Genomic DNA, 18,350 nt, shown 5'->3' with positions numbered 1-18,350 from the left:
GCGCTGATCTGTACAGTGAAAACGTTCATGACCAAGTAGCTAGGTTGTGTGCTAAAGACACAGTCGGACGCGGACGGACAGACAGGCAGGCAGACAGGCAGGCAGGCAAACAGGCAGACAGACCAAAACAAAAAGGCAGACAGACACAAGCACAAACACACAGCCAGCAAGCCAAACTAACACTGAGATTTATCAAACATACATATGCACGCACGCACACAAACACACACGCACGCACATACGCAAGCACATACAAAAGCATACACGCAAACACATCCAACCATCATTAACAAGTTGTATGACAAAATACAGAGAGACGGACAATCAGCCGACCGACAGCAACACCGACACAATAGTAGGTTCAAATGGAATCGGAGCAGTCAAACCTACCGTTTCTTCTTCTGAATACAACAACGACGACAACGATTATGACGATGATGATGACAACACCAGTGCCCACAGCCCCAGCTATCACGGGTACCCTCCATGCTTTCTGCTCCTCGTTACCTTCTTCCTGGGTTGCTGTACAGAGAGAAAACACTGACATTACTTTCATTACAGAAACTGTACTGTTGATGGAGAGATAAGCAAAGAAAATGTTCCTGTTTTTATACCACAGAGGATGAAAGTCGCTTGTTCATTTCAATGCTGGTTATTCTCTCAAGTGCCAGGAGATTGGTTGCGCAATAACTTTCACTTACTCTGTTACACATGTAGCATTTAGAGAGCTAATTACTGCCCTTTGTTTACCAGGTTTTATACCACGACATTTATTCCCCATGGTAAACCTCTCATTACAAGTCAAGCTTACAGACCGATAGTCTTATACATTCAGCACCAGTTTGCACACAGTTGGTTGTTAACAAACAAAGTACTTTAGTTATTCATTTGGCAGCCTAGCTCTCGTATTCTCGTTATGTATTCCAAGGCAGTTCTCAGCTTTAACAACGATGACGGCAATTCTCACCATTGACGGTCAAAATGGTGGTCACACTCAGACGGTACCAGTCTGTGTTCTTCCACTCCGCCGTGCAAACGCATCTTTTTCCGTCGTCTTCCATCGTCACAGGCTTGAACTGGAGCACGCTGAGCACCTCGATCTGACTAGTGATGTCGGGCGCCGTGTCTGGGTGTCCGTCACAGGAGAAGATGACGTTTTTGACCAGCGGTTTGCCGCCATGGACCGAACACGTGACTCTGAGGTCGTTCCCTGCCTTCAGCACCTCACCTTTCGTGTACCCGTTGATGAACGGAGTTGTGTGGGGTGGATCTGCATAATAAAGGATTTCAATAAATACGGGAAACTACAATTGAAAATATTATATCAACAAGTTTTTCTCTCTGGTCTAATGCATCACATTTATCGTTAAACTGAATGTTGCAGATACTAAACTTATTATTTAAAAGAGTAGCACACTTACAATCCAGTTCCATTTTAAGACTTCCCGCGGCCGATCCACCATCTTTCAACGTCACCGTGCACGTGACCATTTTTCCATCATCCTCTAGCTGTGGTAAAAAGAGACACGTGTTTCCAGTCTGCGGTTCGCATGTCACGCTCCATCCATACTCCCTGACCTGGCTGACCGTGTCAACACTACAGGTCAAGGTCAGTTCTTGAGACCCATCGGTGTCGAAGGGAAGTTCTTTAGATGTTGCGAGCACGACGTGCTCAGTTGTAGTAGTTGTGATGGTTGTGCTGGCTGGGGTGGTTGTACTGGGTGTGGTTAGTAGTCTAGTTGTGCTGGTTGTTCTGATTGGTCTGTGTGTTGCGGTTGTCATGGACGGGAAAGTTATTCTAGATGTGCTGATTGTGGCAGATGTGCTGGTTGTACTTGGTGTGCTGATGGTAATGGGTGCGCTGGTTGTACTGGTCTGCACATAATCTGAAAGGAGAAAACAAAGTAAAATGGAGAAAAAAACACCATCATTTTTGTTACCGTTTTTAATTGCCCAAAAAGAGAACACAAGCGGCTTCAGCCAGAAGGCCATGTGACCAAGGCGTTAAGCGATTAAAAGCGAAATCGGTAGAGTGCAAAACGCAGTGCATGGAAGAATTCCCGAAAATGATGAATGACAGTTGTACAATTCTTCTTGTAGGTCATTTATCTTGGATGTGAAAAAACACTATGCGCACGCACAGTGATGTGCAACCTTGTATTTCAAGTTTGTAGAAATTGTTAATTGTGTCAATCTTACCTGCTCATATGTCCTTAACACAGACTTACAATTTTTGTTTTGTTTGATTTTTTATTGGTTCAGTCGTGATACATAAAGCCGAAGCGTCAAGGGACAATTTTCATATTATCTATCTTTGTCTATCTACCTATCCATACGTACGTCCACATATCTGTCACTCTGTCGACAACATTTGTCAGTGTTTCGGAAAGATAAAGCAAATGAAGCTCGTTAATAAAGATTAAGAAATACGAAGACTACAGAACCTCCTGTATACGTGGCAATGAACCCTGTACTGTTTCTGGAGGTATCCGTGACGAAGGTGATCCACAACTGGTTTCCAGACGAAGCAACAGTAAACGGAGATAATGCGTCGCAGTAAATGCCCAAGAACCCGGAAGTTTCGCTGCTTCCATCTCGGATCTTGAACAAATGATTGAATCCCATTGACCAAAATGACAAATAGGTATCATCAGCAGCAGCAGCAGCACAAGCATCAACACCAGCACCAGCCGCAGCAGCAGCAGCATTGTCAGGCTGCTCCACCTCTTCTCATCACAAACATTTTGATCAACAGAAAAACAGACAGACAGAGAGATAAACTAACTGAGAATGGAATTCTCTCAAACGACAAGCAAAATAGTTGTGATGAAGAAAATACGAGGAAAAAATTGTGGTAGATCTGAGCTCACCCGGACATAGTCATATGAGCAATTGGCGTGAGCTTCAAGGCTAAACGATGTGAACCTCAGAGTGACGCGATGACCTTCCGGCGCCGTGATGACGTAAACACAGTTCAGGTTGTTGTCGTAGTTGTTTGGAAAGTTGGGGGACTGGATGGTCCCCGTTGGTGCCGTAAACGTTTCTCCACAGACTGCCGATGGAAAAAACAAAAGGAAAAACCTTTTTTGTTCAGCTAACAGGCGCACTTTTAACACTGTTCTGCCTCAAATGAAGTAGGCGTCACACGTACTAAAAGCCGAAGACTGTATTTTATACACACTCCTCTATGATCTGGGTTTTTAATTCGCTCGTACAGTAATTTACAGAGGGTTACTCTTTTTCTGTCCAGATATTCTTCCGTTACTCCGCCTGTCTGTTTAACGTTTGTTAGTCTGTCTTCGTACATTTAAATATTTCGGACAAACAAGCAACTAATAAATGATACGTGTTAATAAAGGTAAAGAACGCAAACACTACAAAACCTCTTGCATACGTAGCATTGAATCCTGTACTATTTATGGAGTGATCCGTGACGAAGTTGATCCACATCTTTTGCCCAGACGATTCAACAGTGAACGGAGATAAAGCGTCGCAATAAATGCCCAAGAGCCCGGAATTTTCGCTGCTTCCATCTCGGATCTTGAACAAATCATCATCATCATCATCATCATCATCATCATCATCATCATCATCATCATCATCATCATCATCATCATCATCATCATCATCATCATCATCATCATCATCATCATCATCCTTGTCGTCGTCGTCATCGTCGTTATCATCATCATCATCATCATCATCATCATCATCATCATCATCATCATCATCATCATCATCATCATCATCATCATCATCATCATCATCATCATCATCATCATCATCATCATCATCGTCGTCGTCGTCGTCGTCGTCATCGTTGTCATCGTCGTCTTCATCATCATCATCGTCGTCGTTGCCAGCCTCTTTTCCTCGCCTTTATCATCATATCGTCGTTATTCTTTTCTCCCTCCTTCCATCACCATGATTATGATCAACAGACAAGCAGACAGACAGACAGACAGACAGACAGACAGACAACTTGAACTCAATCCAGTAATCGGGCCTGTAAGAGTAAGGGACGTAACCGAGTAGTAATATCACAGAAGGAAATTTGAAATGGGATAACTTGACACCGGTTTTTTCATGTTTTGGTCCTGGAGGCTTGAACACAATGTATCGTCCCTTACTAAGACCGACCTTGTTGCATTCATAACGAAGATTTGTTTCCCACACTTCCGAATCGGAAGTCACCATTCCTTTCGTGGTCTAGCCATGAAACCAATGGCAACAGAAGAGACCTTATTCTGGTCAGGATTTTAAGAGTCTTTGCCTGTCCCGTAAAGAATGGTGATGCACGCTTCAAATTTAATTTTGTAACATGACTATTTGGTTACGTCCTATATTCCTTCAGTATCAAGACAAGTTTGGATTGATTTTCAGTACACGTTTAAAGACAGAGAGATAAACAAACTAACAATCGAGGACATGCTCTGAAAGACTAGGTAAAAAATGAAAGAAGAAATAAGGAATATATGATAGAACATGGACGCTGCAACTTACCCCCACATAGTCATAGGAACAGTTAGCGTTGGCTTCCAGGTTGAAAGCTGTGAACTTTAGCGTGACGCGACGGCCTTCAGGCGCACTGATGACATTAACACAGTTCAGGTTGTTGGAATAGTTGTTGGGAAAGTTGGGGGACTGGATGATACCTGTTGGTGAGGTCCATGTTCTGCCACAGTCTGTGTTTGGAAAAGAACGAATGCAAAACAACTGCTAGATTGTGTTGTCAAAGACACACATCTTCCACGAAAACGGCCCGGCTCACCATCTCAGATCTGGCCTGGCTGTTACACGAGATATGACGATTCCTCCATTTGGTCACATACCAAACATCAACAGCCTGGGTGATCTATCTGCACAGTGCTATATATAAAAAAAGAAAATAATATGAAAAAGCCACTTGCTTTTCAGTAATTAATTCATACAAAATCCAACTTACCACAGGACGCAGTAAGCCTGTTGATTTTTGGTATGTGACTAAGTGGAGGGATAGTTTTATCTCATGTAAAAAAAAGAATAGGAGTGCGGCTCCTACGGGGTTTGTCTTTTTATTTTGAACTTCTCACTTCATGGGAAGGAAACAAGACCGTTTTTTTCGTCATACCCAAATGAAGGAAAATGCAGACATTTCTAGTCATGTTAGGCGATTTTAGATATATTTTTCGTTCGGGCATATCGACATTGCAACCCCGGAGCAAATGGCTCCAATCAGAACGTTGTTGTACAAATGCTTTCTAAGCGCTCCCCGTCCAGGCACAGTTCGAACGAATCTGATGCATCTTCAATACATGGTACTTGTCACAGCAATAAAGCAAAAATACTATGATACCTGTCGTATACGCAGCACTAAAGCCTGTTTTGTTGACAGAGCCATCCGTGACGAACTTGATCCACATCTGGTTTTCAGACGAACGAAGAGTGAACGGAAGTGTTATGTTGCAGTGTCTACGAAAGGTTGCAGACGTGTCACTGTCACCATCTCGAATCTGGAACAGAAAGACAAAACTTGCGAGCATTATCATCATCCTTTGCATACAACGGATTACCTATAACGTTTCAATTCGAACTCAACAACAACAACAACAACAACAACAACAACAACAACAACAACAGCAACAAAAACAACAACAACAAAACCACCACCACCAACAACAACAACAACAACAACAACAACAACAACAACATCAACACAACAACACACACACTGACGCGTAAAAAAAAACGTGCTAGTTTCTGGAGAAAAATGTTCAAATACTGAATTGTCAAATATGAATGTATCTCTAAACAATCTATAATTCCAACAGGTTTCTTCAGTTCACTGCAGCTCACCTCAACATAGTCGTACGAACAGTTAGCGTGGACTTCGAGGTCAAAGGCTGTGAACGTTAGAGTGACGTGATTGCCTTCAGGCCAAACATCAGGCGCCGTGATGACGTAAACACAGTCTAGGTTGTTGTTGTAGTCGTTGGGAAAGTTTGGGGACCGGATGATACCCGTTGGTGATGTCCATGTCCCGCCACATGCTGCTGGTGAAAAGCGACAGCAAAAGCATTTTGAAATGACTGGGAAAAACTAAAATGAAACACACAGACAACATACCTTGCTGAGATCGGAATAGATCCAGGGCTCCCCACGGACGCCCTTCTTAGTGCGTCCCGGGACCCCCACTTTCAATTTTTAGAGGGTCCATGGACCCCCACTGCAGATTTGTAGAGGGCCCCAAGGGTCCAAAAGCCGAAAAGTCCCTGTGTGTTTATAAAACATTGTGGTCACGCATAATGTACTGTAAAGTGTCTTTTTCATTGAAATATTCCAGGTTGACACGACAATCCAACAACACCTTGATGAATGGAACACACACACACACACACACACACACACACACACACACACACACACACACACACACACACACACACACACACACACACACACTTTCCAATTGACTTCCTTTTACTCAACCTGGAAGCGTCGAATTCTCTTTGCCGGTGGTGGTTTGACCGTTTCGTCGATTGGATCGCTTGATCTGTGTTTCTGTGTTCGTTCACCGCTGAAGTCGCCTATTTTTTTCCCGAGCAACCAGTGCTTTTTAATACATAACCTTGGCGGCCAGAGCTCCTTTTGTATTGCTTTTAACCTCCTTTCCTTCGCGCGTGAAATTGACACGAGACGTATGCAGTATGAAAACCGTTACGTACCGCAGGTACGCAATAGCGGACGATTGCAGTCTCAAAATGGTATTTACGGTACGCACGATTAAGGAAATCTAGTGCGTCCCGGGACCCGCTCTTTTACAGTTTAGTGCGTCCCGGGACCCCCTTGATACATTTCTTGTACATGTTTTCGCCTTCTAGTGCGTATAGGACGCAGGGATGCGCTCTATGGGGAGCCCTGAGATCAATTCCGGAAATCACTCTGTCAAGATTGTATGTGCTGCGGAGACTTCCTTTTCATTGGGAAAAAGAGGGCAAACAAACTTTTCAGGTACTTCACAGACAGAAAGTATATGATTATTAATTATGCTGTGTGCTTATGTAGCCTATCCTTTTCCTCAACAAGCAGGTGAGAACATCAACCAACAGAAACAAAGAGACTGCCAACGTTCCAAAATTCAAAATAAAAAAAACAAGAAAGGTAGGTTGTTGGAACGTTTGTTATAAATGACAAAACAATACATTCACAGATATTTCGACCCATTATTGATTCATTCTATTGAATATGATTATTGAATATTGATTCATTCGCTCGGCTTCCTGACGAGTGGGCGAAAACTGATTCTATCAAGATAAGTTTGGTGTGAATATTTGTTTGTCTGTTCACTTAAAAGACCGTTGGGTCGAAATATCTGTGAATGTATTGTTTTGTCAATAACAAACGTTCCAACAACCTACCTTTCTTGTTTTTTGATTATCAAGCAACAGAGGAAGACGACGAAACACATCATAATGCCATACGAGAACCATTAACAGATCACCAAGTACATGTACTTGCTACAGCACCTAAGATACTTTAAAATTGTTTCAAAAAGCGACGACAAACTGCCGCATGCACATGTAAAGTGAGGGACGGTGTGGGAATGAAAATGCAGAAGGTAAACTGTTATAATACGGTCTCTGCACATACATATGCATTTCCCTGCATCCTGCTGGTGATCTTCAACAAACTGACAAGACACTGTGCAAATTAACTTGCAGCGTGGCTTCATCAACACAACATGTAAAGAAGAGTTAGTTAACATGCCAAACAGTTGTTTTCCTGTCCTTGTAAAACAAAAAAACCCGACGTCAAACAACTTTGATTCAGACCAGCGGAGCAGAAACAACGCGTGTGCCAACAGATTCTGACAAATAAAGCTGTAAGGGTAGGCGAGCGACCCAAAACTATCATCGCGCGCAGCATTTGCCAAGGACACAGGGGCTCACAATTGTCATTCTTATGCATTGAACAAAAACATCCCGTAACACTCCATGTCACCTCATTCTGTTTTAATTTTCCTTTATTGTATCTGCCTGAGTCAATGTTAATAATTGCCACTGTAAAACGTTTAATAAAAGGCCTGCTTAACCATCAGCTGGTTTTGTTCATTTGGACCTATTTGCATGGGACTTTCTGAATTAACTAAGAATTCTGAGTCCAGCCACAAGAAGGGTGGATAGAATCAGAATTCCAGTCTTATCCAGCTGATTCGTTGGTTTGATTATAAGGCTGGCTTGAATTAAAGTTCGTATTCTATCCGCTCAGCTTCTGAATAGAACTGGATATCCGTTCTCAGCCAGATGAAATTAGAATCTGTGTTTTATAAACATAAAAAATCCAATTTCATCCGGTTGACATCGGAATTCTGAATTATGACATAAAGACGCAGAGACACAGAGAGAGAGAGAGAGAGAGAGAGAGAGAGAGAGAGAGAGAGAGAGAGAGAGAGAGAGAGAGAGAGAGAGAGAGAGAGAGAGAGTGTGAGAGAGAGAGAGAGAGAGAGGGAGAGAGAGAGAGGGGGAGAGAGAGATAAAGAGAGAGAGAGGGAGAGAGAGAGAAGGAGAGAGAGAGAAAGGGAGAGAGAGAGAGGAGAAGGAGAGAGAGAGAGAGAGAGAGAGAGAGAGAGAGAGAGAGAGAGAGTTACACTTACTCATAAATACACCCTTGCATCCCACTTTCTAGACCAAGCAAAATATTCAAGCAAACATTGACTGACTGTAAAAAGAGCAAACGGAAAAACATACCAATGAAAATCAACTATTAAGCAAACCATACCATTTCAACATATTTTAAGAAATTATAGTGTGGGCCATGGGTGACATTACGCAGACAGCTTTACCGAAGCAATGTATACACATTCAGTTGAGAAAAAGCACATTGCATGTCACAAATAAAACATGATTATCATGAAAACGCACTGGATATACAATTAAATGAAAGTTTCAATCGGTACCTCTTGCAGAATGTATGAGAACAAAACACACACAAGATAAAACCAGACATAAACACAGCGGCGCAGTCATGATGATTACGGTTTACGCAACTGTTACTGAAACAATTTGACAGGAGGAAAGTTTTTTAACGGTCGTTAATTACTGTGTGAGTAGGCTCGAGTTGCGCGTGCATCGCTAAATTCAGAAGAGTCCATGACTCTTACTGAAGACTAGAAGTCCTAGTCATATTCATGTTTGATAAAACAAGAAATTCCTCCGAGGTAGGAAAAACACCCCCGTCCTTAGCATTCTCACTGCCACCAACTGAGCAGGCACTGCTAACAAGTGTGGTTATTTCCCTTTGACCATTAATATGTCGCTCTATAAGTCCTTGTAGAATCTTAATCCACCACTAACTCCCTAACCGTGTGTTTGACTGGTCCCAATTTTTGTAAGGACCGTCTCAGGAATGTATAGAACCTGTTCACCAAGTTTGGTGACGATCGGTCCGTTCATTCTTGAGATCTATATGCGAACACAAACAAACAAACAAACAAACACATCGAGCGAAACCTATACACACCCCTATACCTGGGGTGTAAAAACTCGAGAATGTTTAATGTAAAACAATCCCACACAATCTTGAATTCGCGGCGGTACTCTGAAAATCCCTCTTTAGTTTCAGTCAGAAAGCAGGAAATTAATATACTCGAGATGTTACAATCTTTCCTTGTTTCATCAGTTTCGCAAGCTCGTTAGTCGTTTGTATCCGTTGAGTAATGAGTGAGATTAAAGACCGAATCAAGTTGTTTTTGTGTGTTTGTTTGTTTGTTGGTTGGTTGGTTGTAGTTTCTTGATATGTTTGATTGCTTATGTTCTTGTTTGTTCGAAAGGCGAAAGTGAATGTTTTGTGTTGTCGATTCTACTTTGAATCTAATCGCCATGATTATTTTTCAATTGTATTTCGGCTGGTTGGTCGGTTGGTTGGATGATTGGTCGGTCGATTGTGTGTGTGTGTGTGTGTGTGTGTGTGTGTGTGTTTGTGTGTGTGTGTGTGTGTGTGTGTGTATGTGTGTGTGTGTGTGTGTGTGTGTATGTGTATGTGTGTGTGTGTGTTTGTATGTGTACGTGTGTGTGTATATGTATGTGTGTGTGTGTGTATGTGTTTGTGTGTGTGTGTGTGTGTGTGTGTGTTTCTTTCTCGTAGCGTATTCTTAAAAGCGCCGCAAAATCCAAGATCGATCCAGATACAGGCAGTATTCGCAGAGAGCATGCTTGTCATTCAACGAAAAGCAAACAAGTCTATGTATCAGAAAGCAAACTTACACGCTGTAGGGCTACACCAAGGAAAACAAATCACCAGCAATCTAACAGCTGGCAAAATTGTAAGCGACATAAACACAGCGCCATCGGGGTTCTAAATCGGTTTGCGTGTTCCGTGGAAAGCTTAACTATAATGCTAATGCCTGTCTTACACTGTCTTGCAAATATGAACATGTTGTATTCGGCAACAACAAAAAATACGAAAGGACAGGAACAAATATTGAAAATTCGAAGTCTTGTTTCGAACATAGCAACATAGCGAATGTCTTACGAATGGTTGTGAGTGCTTGCGAATTTTTACCGATCATTGCCAATGCATACACATCCATAAACGAATTTCTTGTAATTCTAATATTCGCAAGGAAGGCATATTCTTCCCTTTTTCGCAACGTACTCGTAAAGATCTGCAAGCCATTCACTCGTAATCTTCGTAAAGGTAGTGGTAGCGCTCGCAAGGCATTCGCAATGATCGGTAGCCATTCGCAAGCACTCGCAACCATTCGTAAGACATTCGCTATGTTGCTATACGAATACGAATACGAATACGAATACGAATACTTTATTATCTCATACAGAGAAATTTCAGTGTGGTGCACATTAAAAGACAAAACAAATAATAAGACAACAGATAAAAATACCATACGAAGCATACTACACTCGCGCACGCATATCATGTACACTAACAGGAATAGTTGTTCGAATGGTTAAGAACATGCACGAGTGTCTTGCGACCATGTCCCGATCATTGCGAATTATTGGAAAATTCTATTCGCAAGGGCAATTCGGCACAGTGTAAGAGTAGCATTACCTGTACAGGATTATAACGGTCTTTCACCGCGGTTATCCTAACCTGAGTACGTATGGGGATGTGTAACGGTTAAAAGACACCATCGCCACTAAGGCCATCAACACCATCATCATCACCATCACCACCACCTTCGTCATCACCACCACCATACCTTCATCGCCAATAACCGGGTGGCACCAACGGTTCTTATTGTAGGCCATGTTGCTGAATGCTACCATCTTGTCCAACGGTAAAGAGGTTTAAATTCTGCAGATGAGGAACACAAAATCTATGTAGCTTTTTTTCTCTCTCTCAATGTATTCATATACATGTACGAGTGATTTTAGTGCTCCAACGTGAAGAACAAGTCGTCCTACTCAGACTCCGCACTGGACATAACAGGCTAAACCATCATATGGCCACAAAGCTGAAGCTAGTTCCCTCCCCCCTATGTCCGTGTGGCAAGAATCAGACAGCAGAGCACATCCTGCAGGCTTGTCCATACCACAGTGCTCTGAGGGACACCACCTGGCCAGAGGAGACAGCGCTACAAAAGAAGCTATACGGCCCCAAAGAGGACTTGGAGAGGACAGCACGTTTCGCCCTGCAGTCCGGACTGACGATCTAACAGCGAACGACAAGAAGAAGATTTTAGTGTGACATTATTTCAATTCTCAACCTTGAATAATAACGCATTCTGTTTTTTTTTGGATTTGCACAAGTAGTACGTATTTGTACATTGGAAACTTGAATTCAGTCTGTTTTTCCTAGACTCTAAACAAAAGTGAGGTAAGCTTCAACGAGAAATATTTTGAAAACGTGAAATATGTGACTCAGACACTGGTTGACATTCAAAGCTTCGAGTTACGACATCCATACTTTACCTTTTGCTTGACGTGAACATAACACATACTACAAGCTATCAGTTGGGATGCAATCTATTCATGTTTCTTGCACAGGATAACCTGTCATTTCGAAATCAGCTGAGCTCTCACTTGTATGAAGGTCAACAATCTCCTTCAACCGGCGTTGGTAGCTAGTTCTTCAACTGAACTTCCTGCATTTAAAACTCTCTATATTCTCTCCGCGTGTCTTGGCAGTCAGACCCATTTGTTGAATAGTGACCAATACCTCATACTTGGGGATAGAGGAAGGGAGAGCGTTCAATTATTCAAATCAAGCTGACAGTCGTGCGTGGGAATAGACATTTTCTGCGGAGTAGCCCATTACATTGTTGTACCGAGGCGCTGTGGAGTGATTAGTTTCTGAGACGCTGGAGTGTAGTTTGTACCCGTCTCTTTTGTGTTTCGTGCAATAAGGGCGTGCTTTTATGACAACAAGAAATTTCTTGATTTGATTCTTCCTTTCTTCTTTTTACATTTAGTCAAGTTTTGACTAAATGTTTTAACGTAGAGGGGGGAATCGAGACGAGGGTGTGGTGTATGTGTGTGTGTGTGTGCGCGTGTGTGTGTAGAGCGATTGAGAGTAAACTACTGGACCGATCTTTATGAAATTTGACATGAGAGTTTCTGGGTATAATATCCCCGGATATTTTTTTTCTTTTTTTCTATAAATGTCTTTGATGACGTCATATCCGGCTTTTTGTAAAAGTTGAGACGGCACTGTCACACCCTCATTTTTCAATCAAATTGATTGAAATTGTGGCCAAGCAATCTTCGACAAAGGCCGGACTTCGGTATTGCATTTCAGCTTGGTGGCTTAAAAATTAATTAATGACTTTGGTCATTAAAAATCTGAACATTGTAATTAAGATTATTTTTTTATTAAACGATCCAAACTTACGTTCATCTTATTCTTCATCATTTTCTGATTCCAAAAACATATAAATATGTTATATTTGGATTAAAAACAAGGTTTGAAAATTGAAAATATAAAATTTATTATCAAAATCAAATTTCCGAAATCGATTTAAGAACACTTTCATCTTATTCCTTGTCGGTTCCTGATTCCAAAAACATATAGATATGATATGTTTGGATTAAAAACACGCTCAGAAAGTTAAAACGAAGAGAGGTACAGAAAAGCGTGCTATCCTTCTCAGCGCAACTACTACCCCGCTCTTCTTGTCAATTTCACTGCCTTTGTCACGAGCGGTGGACTGACGATGCTACGAGTATACGGTCTTGCTGAAAAATTGCATTGCGTTCAGTTTCATTCTGTGAGTTCGACAGCTTGACTAAATGTTGTATTTTCGCCTTACGCGACTTGTTTCCTTCTTTTTTCCAAGAAAGGATATACGTACAGTTACCTCCTTTCTAAAACTACTAGATAGTCTGTGATACAGTTACTGACAAATTAGGCCAAAATCCGTTTGGTCTTTTGCAGAGGGGGCCCGGTAGCTCAGTTGGTATAGAGCCGGGCCAGACACGGGTCAACTTTATGTGCAGACTCAGAGAGGGTATCCATGTTCCACCCCCGTGTCACCCCCGTGTCACGTAAAAGACCTCGATCATTCTGCCATATATCATAAGTGCAAGTGGCACATCACACATAAAGACGCATACACATGGGTAGCGCGACTCTGTTGCTTCTAGATTTCCGCCAGGGGCGGATCAGTTCATTTTATGGGGGGGGGGAGGGGGTTCCCAAAGTATATTGTGAAGATATGGGTGTGAAAGCGCGAACGGCGCGAAGCGCCTAGCTTGCTAGGGGGGTCCGGGGGCATGCCCCCCCGGAAAATTTTGAAAAAAGGACGCAAAATGGTGCAATCTGGTGCATTCTGAGGATGATCATTAGCAGTTTCAGGCAGCAGATTTTGTCACTAATTAATACCCCAAAGATTGAAACTCAACCCAAAAAACCACAAAGTTTTTTGGGTTTTTTTTGGCTGGGGGAGGAAGCGACCCGAATTTCACACCAATGGGACAATCAAGTAATGAAAACTAAAATGAAAAGTGTGTGTTATGCTTAGCAGGTACTTTTTATGTACAACTGTACGAAGCAGTCTCAGAAGAAATGTGAAAAACGTACGGGCGTGAGTGTGTGTGTGTGTGTGTGTGTGTGTGTGTGTGTGTGTGTGTGTGTGTGTGTGTGTGCAGCGTGTGTGTGTGTGAGTGTGTGTGGATGCGTCCGTGCGTGCGCGCGTTCGTGCGTGCACGCGTTCGTGCGTGCGCGCGTTTGTTCGTCCGTGCGTGGGAGCTTTAGTGCGTGCGTGTTTGTGTCTGTGTCTATTTGTTTGTCTGACAATCTCTCTATCTGAATCCTCATCGAGTGTTAAAACGCTTGTTTCAAAAGCACGTTTGCGTGTAGGTGTATACACGTGAAGTCCAATACAAAGGAACCAAAATGTCAACCTCAGGGCCACCACCTTCACAGACAAAAGACAAATTGATAACCACACACACAGCGGCCTCATTTACAGCAGGCATACGGACGATAGGAGCAAATCGCTGGAGGCAGTGTCTGAAGATCAATGTTCTCAATACAGGGACATTACACGGATGCCGGTGTAACACAAAATTCTTACTCCACGAAAAATTTACTCCGGAGTAAATATTTCGTACGAAATTCTTACTCCGAGTACACTTTTCGTACGAGAAAAGAACTCCCCAAGGCACGAAAAAATTACTCCCTCCACGAAATTTTTACTCCCCATTTTTTTTACTTCCAGTAAAAAATCTCGTACGCAATAATGGGATGCGGGCGAAGGGATAATGCCAATAAGTGATCTCGCGCACACGAATGTCGCGCTACCCTCCTTCCACCCCTTCCACCACCAAGACTAACAGGGGACAAGGGAGTACAAATTTCGTACACCTGTCATGGGAAGTTAAATTGCTCGTGTTGGGGTGAAGTAATTCATTCGTTATTTATTCGTCAAGGGAGTAACATTTTTGTACGAAATGTTTACTCGGAACTCACCTGTCTTGGGGAGTAATTTTCTCGTGCAATGGAGGAGTGCTTTTTTCGTAAAGGGAGTAATTTTTTCGTACGAAATGTTTACTCCGGAGTAAAAATCTCGTGGGAGTAATTTTCTCGTGTTACACCGGGTCACATGTACGCAATCAGGCAGTAGTGCATTGCACACCGTAAGCACGTTATATTCGTCGCCTTGCGTTCACCCACCTTAATCTCTGTATTCTTCTTCTTTTTCTTCTGCGTTCATGGGTTGAAACTTCCACGTTCGCTCATGTTTTGGCACGAGTGGATTTGTACGTGTATGACCGTTTTTACCCCGCCATCCAGGCAGCATACGCCGATTTCGGGGAAGCATATGTAGCAAAGTGCACTTCGCTACCCTAAACACTCTAATCATCGCATAGCGAAACAGCCTTGTGTACAGTACAAACGGGATAACCCATCCCATAGCAGACGATACGATGATGCGCGCGCACCTTGCCGGCGCAAATTCTAATACAATACCTTTCTTTATATATCTACCTAACTTCTATCTTTCAAAGTCCCTTTTATCTTTGATACGGTCCTAATTATATTTAGGTTTGCATAGAAGTCACTGATTAGGCTGGATGGCTGCATATTATTGTGTTATTTACGATAATGCTTCGAACTGACCAAAGCGTCACTCTGACCTTGACCGGTTTTCATGTATCGTCGAGAGAAATTGATTCTCACAAACTCATCTTTGTCTTTTCAATCATTGTTTTGTCATTTGTGTATCACTATTACATATCCCGTACCTATGTTGCATATGATTTTAGTTTGTTTATAAGGATTTGGTTGTAATGAGTGATGCTTGGTTCCTCTGCAAAGATTGCTAATTTATGCAGACAGGTACTCGCGCAGGAATTTAGCCGATTCCATTTACTTTCGGACTTTACCGCTTCGTACTAAGTCAATGTATAATTTTCCCCCAAGTAACGCATATCATGATGTTTGTCTAGGGTTCTTCTTTTTATCTGTATGATTTATGAGTTTGTCCATTATTCCAGTTTAGAGAGTTTTGTAATTTTCCGCACTGAAGTTGGTTCAGTGCCTTCACTAGGACCATTGTTTTTGCATCCTACTAAATAAATATAAGTTTTTATGAAATGTGATCTATTGCAATGGAAAGCTAAAGGTCGTAGCTTTAATTTGATGTATTGTTTGTTATGATTGGTTATGTATTTGTTTAAATAACGTAGGGTAAAGCAAGTGTAAGAAACACAGATTCCGTGTTTCTGGCCGTATTCAGGCGATTTTTATTCTCGGCGGACGGTGCTTTCTGTGCAGTCCGCGCCGGGGCTATAAGTATAGGCCGGACACCGGCATAAGCATGCATTCGCTCCTAGCAGCTGAACACGACACTACACTTGCTTTGCTGTCTACGGGTTTCGCCTTCGGCCTCTACGTTTCCTTGCATTGTTTTCTTGAATAAAAAGTTGAAACAAGACGCTTGGACTTGGGCTTCGTGTATCGTCTACTACCCTTCCACTCCTCCACTACATTTGGCGCTGCGAGCAGGATACAGAAGCATCAACTGAAAGAAGACAGTACAGGCAAACATGGCGGACGAGGCAAACACCCCCAACCTGCGGCTCTGCAAGCTGAGGCGTTTCACCGGCGAGGGCGACTGCGCCGAGACTTTTATTCAGGAGGCCAAGCTGATCCTGCAGCTACAGACGGTCCCTGCACTTGCTGCAGCGGCATGGATCCTTGGAGCGCTGGACGGAAGGGCTCGACAGGAGGTCATCAGGCGACCAGCAGCAGAGGTCAACACGCCGGCCAAAATTTACGCCATCTTGGAGCAGACGTGGGGCGACCAGCGAGATAGTGTCGCACTGGCTGCCGCTTTCCACAGGCGACAACAGGGTCTCGGCGAGTCCGTTAGCGAGTACGCCATCCACCTACGCGCTGTGTGGGCCAAAACCAATGCTGCCGAGGCCAACACACTGAACGACAATACGCTGCGCAAGACCTTCGCCACAGGACTCCACCCACAATCCCTGAAGCGTGACATGTGCCGCTTCCTGCGAGAAAAGCCGGCCGCCACCTTCGATGAGGTCACCAGCGAGGCCATGCGATGGATGCGGGAAGATAGCCCTGCTGAAGCAACAGCTGAACAAGTCTTCGCTGCACCGGACCCCTCCATCGCAAGGCTCGAAGCACGCATCGCTGCCCTCACCACGGAGACAGAGTCGCTCAAGCTACAACTGGCGTCACAACCACCACCAGCTGCACCTACGTACCACCATCACCAGCAGCAGAACCATCAACCCCAGTGCAACTGGTGTGGCAGAGTCGGCCACCGGGAATCCGACTGCTTCCAGAAACAGCGGTACCACAACAAACAGCGGCATCGGCCCCGACCACAGCAACAACAACAGCACCAGCAGCATGAAAAACTTTTAACCCCCGCTGTCACAAAACATTCAGCGGGGGGTAGGAAAAAGAAGACATCACTCACCGGCCAGTGTCCAACTGCCGATATCTCAATCAACGGACGCCCGGCCGAAGCTCAACTCGACACAGGCAGTGAGGTGACGACCGTCACCGACACATGGGTGGCCCAGCATCTCGCCCACTGCGACATCAGTGCCTGCCACGTCACCCTTCGAGCTGTCAACGGCGCTGAAGTTCCCTACTCCGGGGTCATCGTCGTCGACATCTCCATCCTGGGCCACCTCTGCAATGATGTTCCAGTCCTTGTCGTCAAGGAGCCTACCGAGCCGTTCATGCAGAACCGCAAGAAGCGACTGCCGGTCTTGGTGGGCATGAACGTCCTTTCAACTTGTCTGCCCCAGATGTCCAACCTCCCTCCTTCCCTGCAAGCTGCTGTCCGGGAAGTTCGACTAGATCGCAACTCAACACGTGGTCTAGCTCGGACTTCCACTCCCTGCTCAATCCCTGCCTACTCCATGGCCACAATCCGGGTTACCAGCAACCAGAGGTACACTCGGCAATTGCTGGCTTCTCCTCTTTCCCATCCCCTTCCTGGCGGTCTGCTGACTGTCCCCACCTTGGTCGCTGGGGACCCCTCCTGTCGGTTCATCAGGATTGCAAACCTCTCTCCTGAGGACAAGACGCTGCCTGCCAGAACGCCGATCGCCACACTGCACGCCACTGACACAGTCGAGAGCCAGTCCGACGTCACCTACAGCGCTACAGTCAACGAGCTAGTCATCTCCACGCAGCGCCTGTCTTCAGGAGACACGAAAACACCGGCACCAGCTCCATTCCATCTTCCAGACTTCGATGGAACCAGCAGCCAGAAGCAACGCCTCGAAGAGCTGCTGAGCAAACGAGCTGACGCGTTCCAGACCACTCCAGCAGACTTGGGCTACTGCGACGCCGTCCACCACAAATTGAGGACGACAGACTCCAAACCTGTCGCCCAGCCTTACCGCCGCATTCCCCCAAACAATTTC

The 18,350-nt window shown here is 44.0% G+C and overlaps 1 protein-coding gene across 1 annotated transcript in view; it reads right to left on the bottom strand.

Annotated features, from left to right (window-relative positions):
* The window catches only part of LOC138953236 (uncharacterized), a 13,252-nt gene extending 1,988 nt beyond the window's left edge, over positions 1 to 11,264 (bottom strand). Inside the window, exons 1-11 of the mRNA XM_070325036.1 lie at positions 11,198 to 11,264; positions 5,836 to 6,032; positions 5,336 to 5,492; positions 4,504 to 4,685; positions 3,384 to 3,540; positions 2,871 to 3,052; positions 2,445 to 2,601; positions 1,422 to 1,886; positions 968 to 1,270; positions 391 to 522; positions 1 to 8 (exon numbers count right to left, since the gene is read on the bottom strand). The exon at positions 1 to 8 is cut by the window's left edge and continues 202 nt beyond it. Of these exons, the coding sequence (XP_070181137.1) occupies positions 1 to 8; positions 391 to 522; positions 968 to 1,270; positions 1,422 to 1,886; positions 2,445 to 2,601; positions 2,871 to 3,052; positions 3,384 to 3,540; positions 4,504 to 4,685; positions 5,336 to 5,492; positions 5,836 to 6,032; positions 11,198 to 11,264 (2,007 nt within the window). The remainder of the gene's footprint in view (positions 9 to 390; positions 523 to 967; positions 1,271 to 1,421; positions 1,887 to 2,444; positions 2,602 to 2,870; positions 3,053 to 3,383; positions 3,541 to 4,503; positions 4,686 to 5,335; positions 5,493 to 5,835; positions 6,033 to 11,197) is intronic.
* Between the last annotated feature and the right edge of the window lie 7,086 nt (positions 11,265 to 18,350).

The sequence above is a fragment of the Littorina saxatilis genome, linkage group LG17, assembly GCF_037325665.1.
Source record: "Littorina saxatilis isolate snail1 linkage group LG17, US_GU_Lsax_2.0, whole genome shotgun sequence".
Taxonomy (NCBI): domain Eukaryota; kingdom Metazoa; phylum Mollusca; class Gastropoda; order Littorinimorpha; family Littorinidae; genus Littorina; species Littorina saxatilis.
The sequence above is the reverse complement of the archived record's forward strand: the minus strand, read 5'-3'. Positions and strand labels throughout refer to the sequence as shown.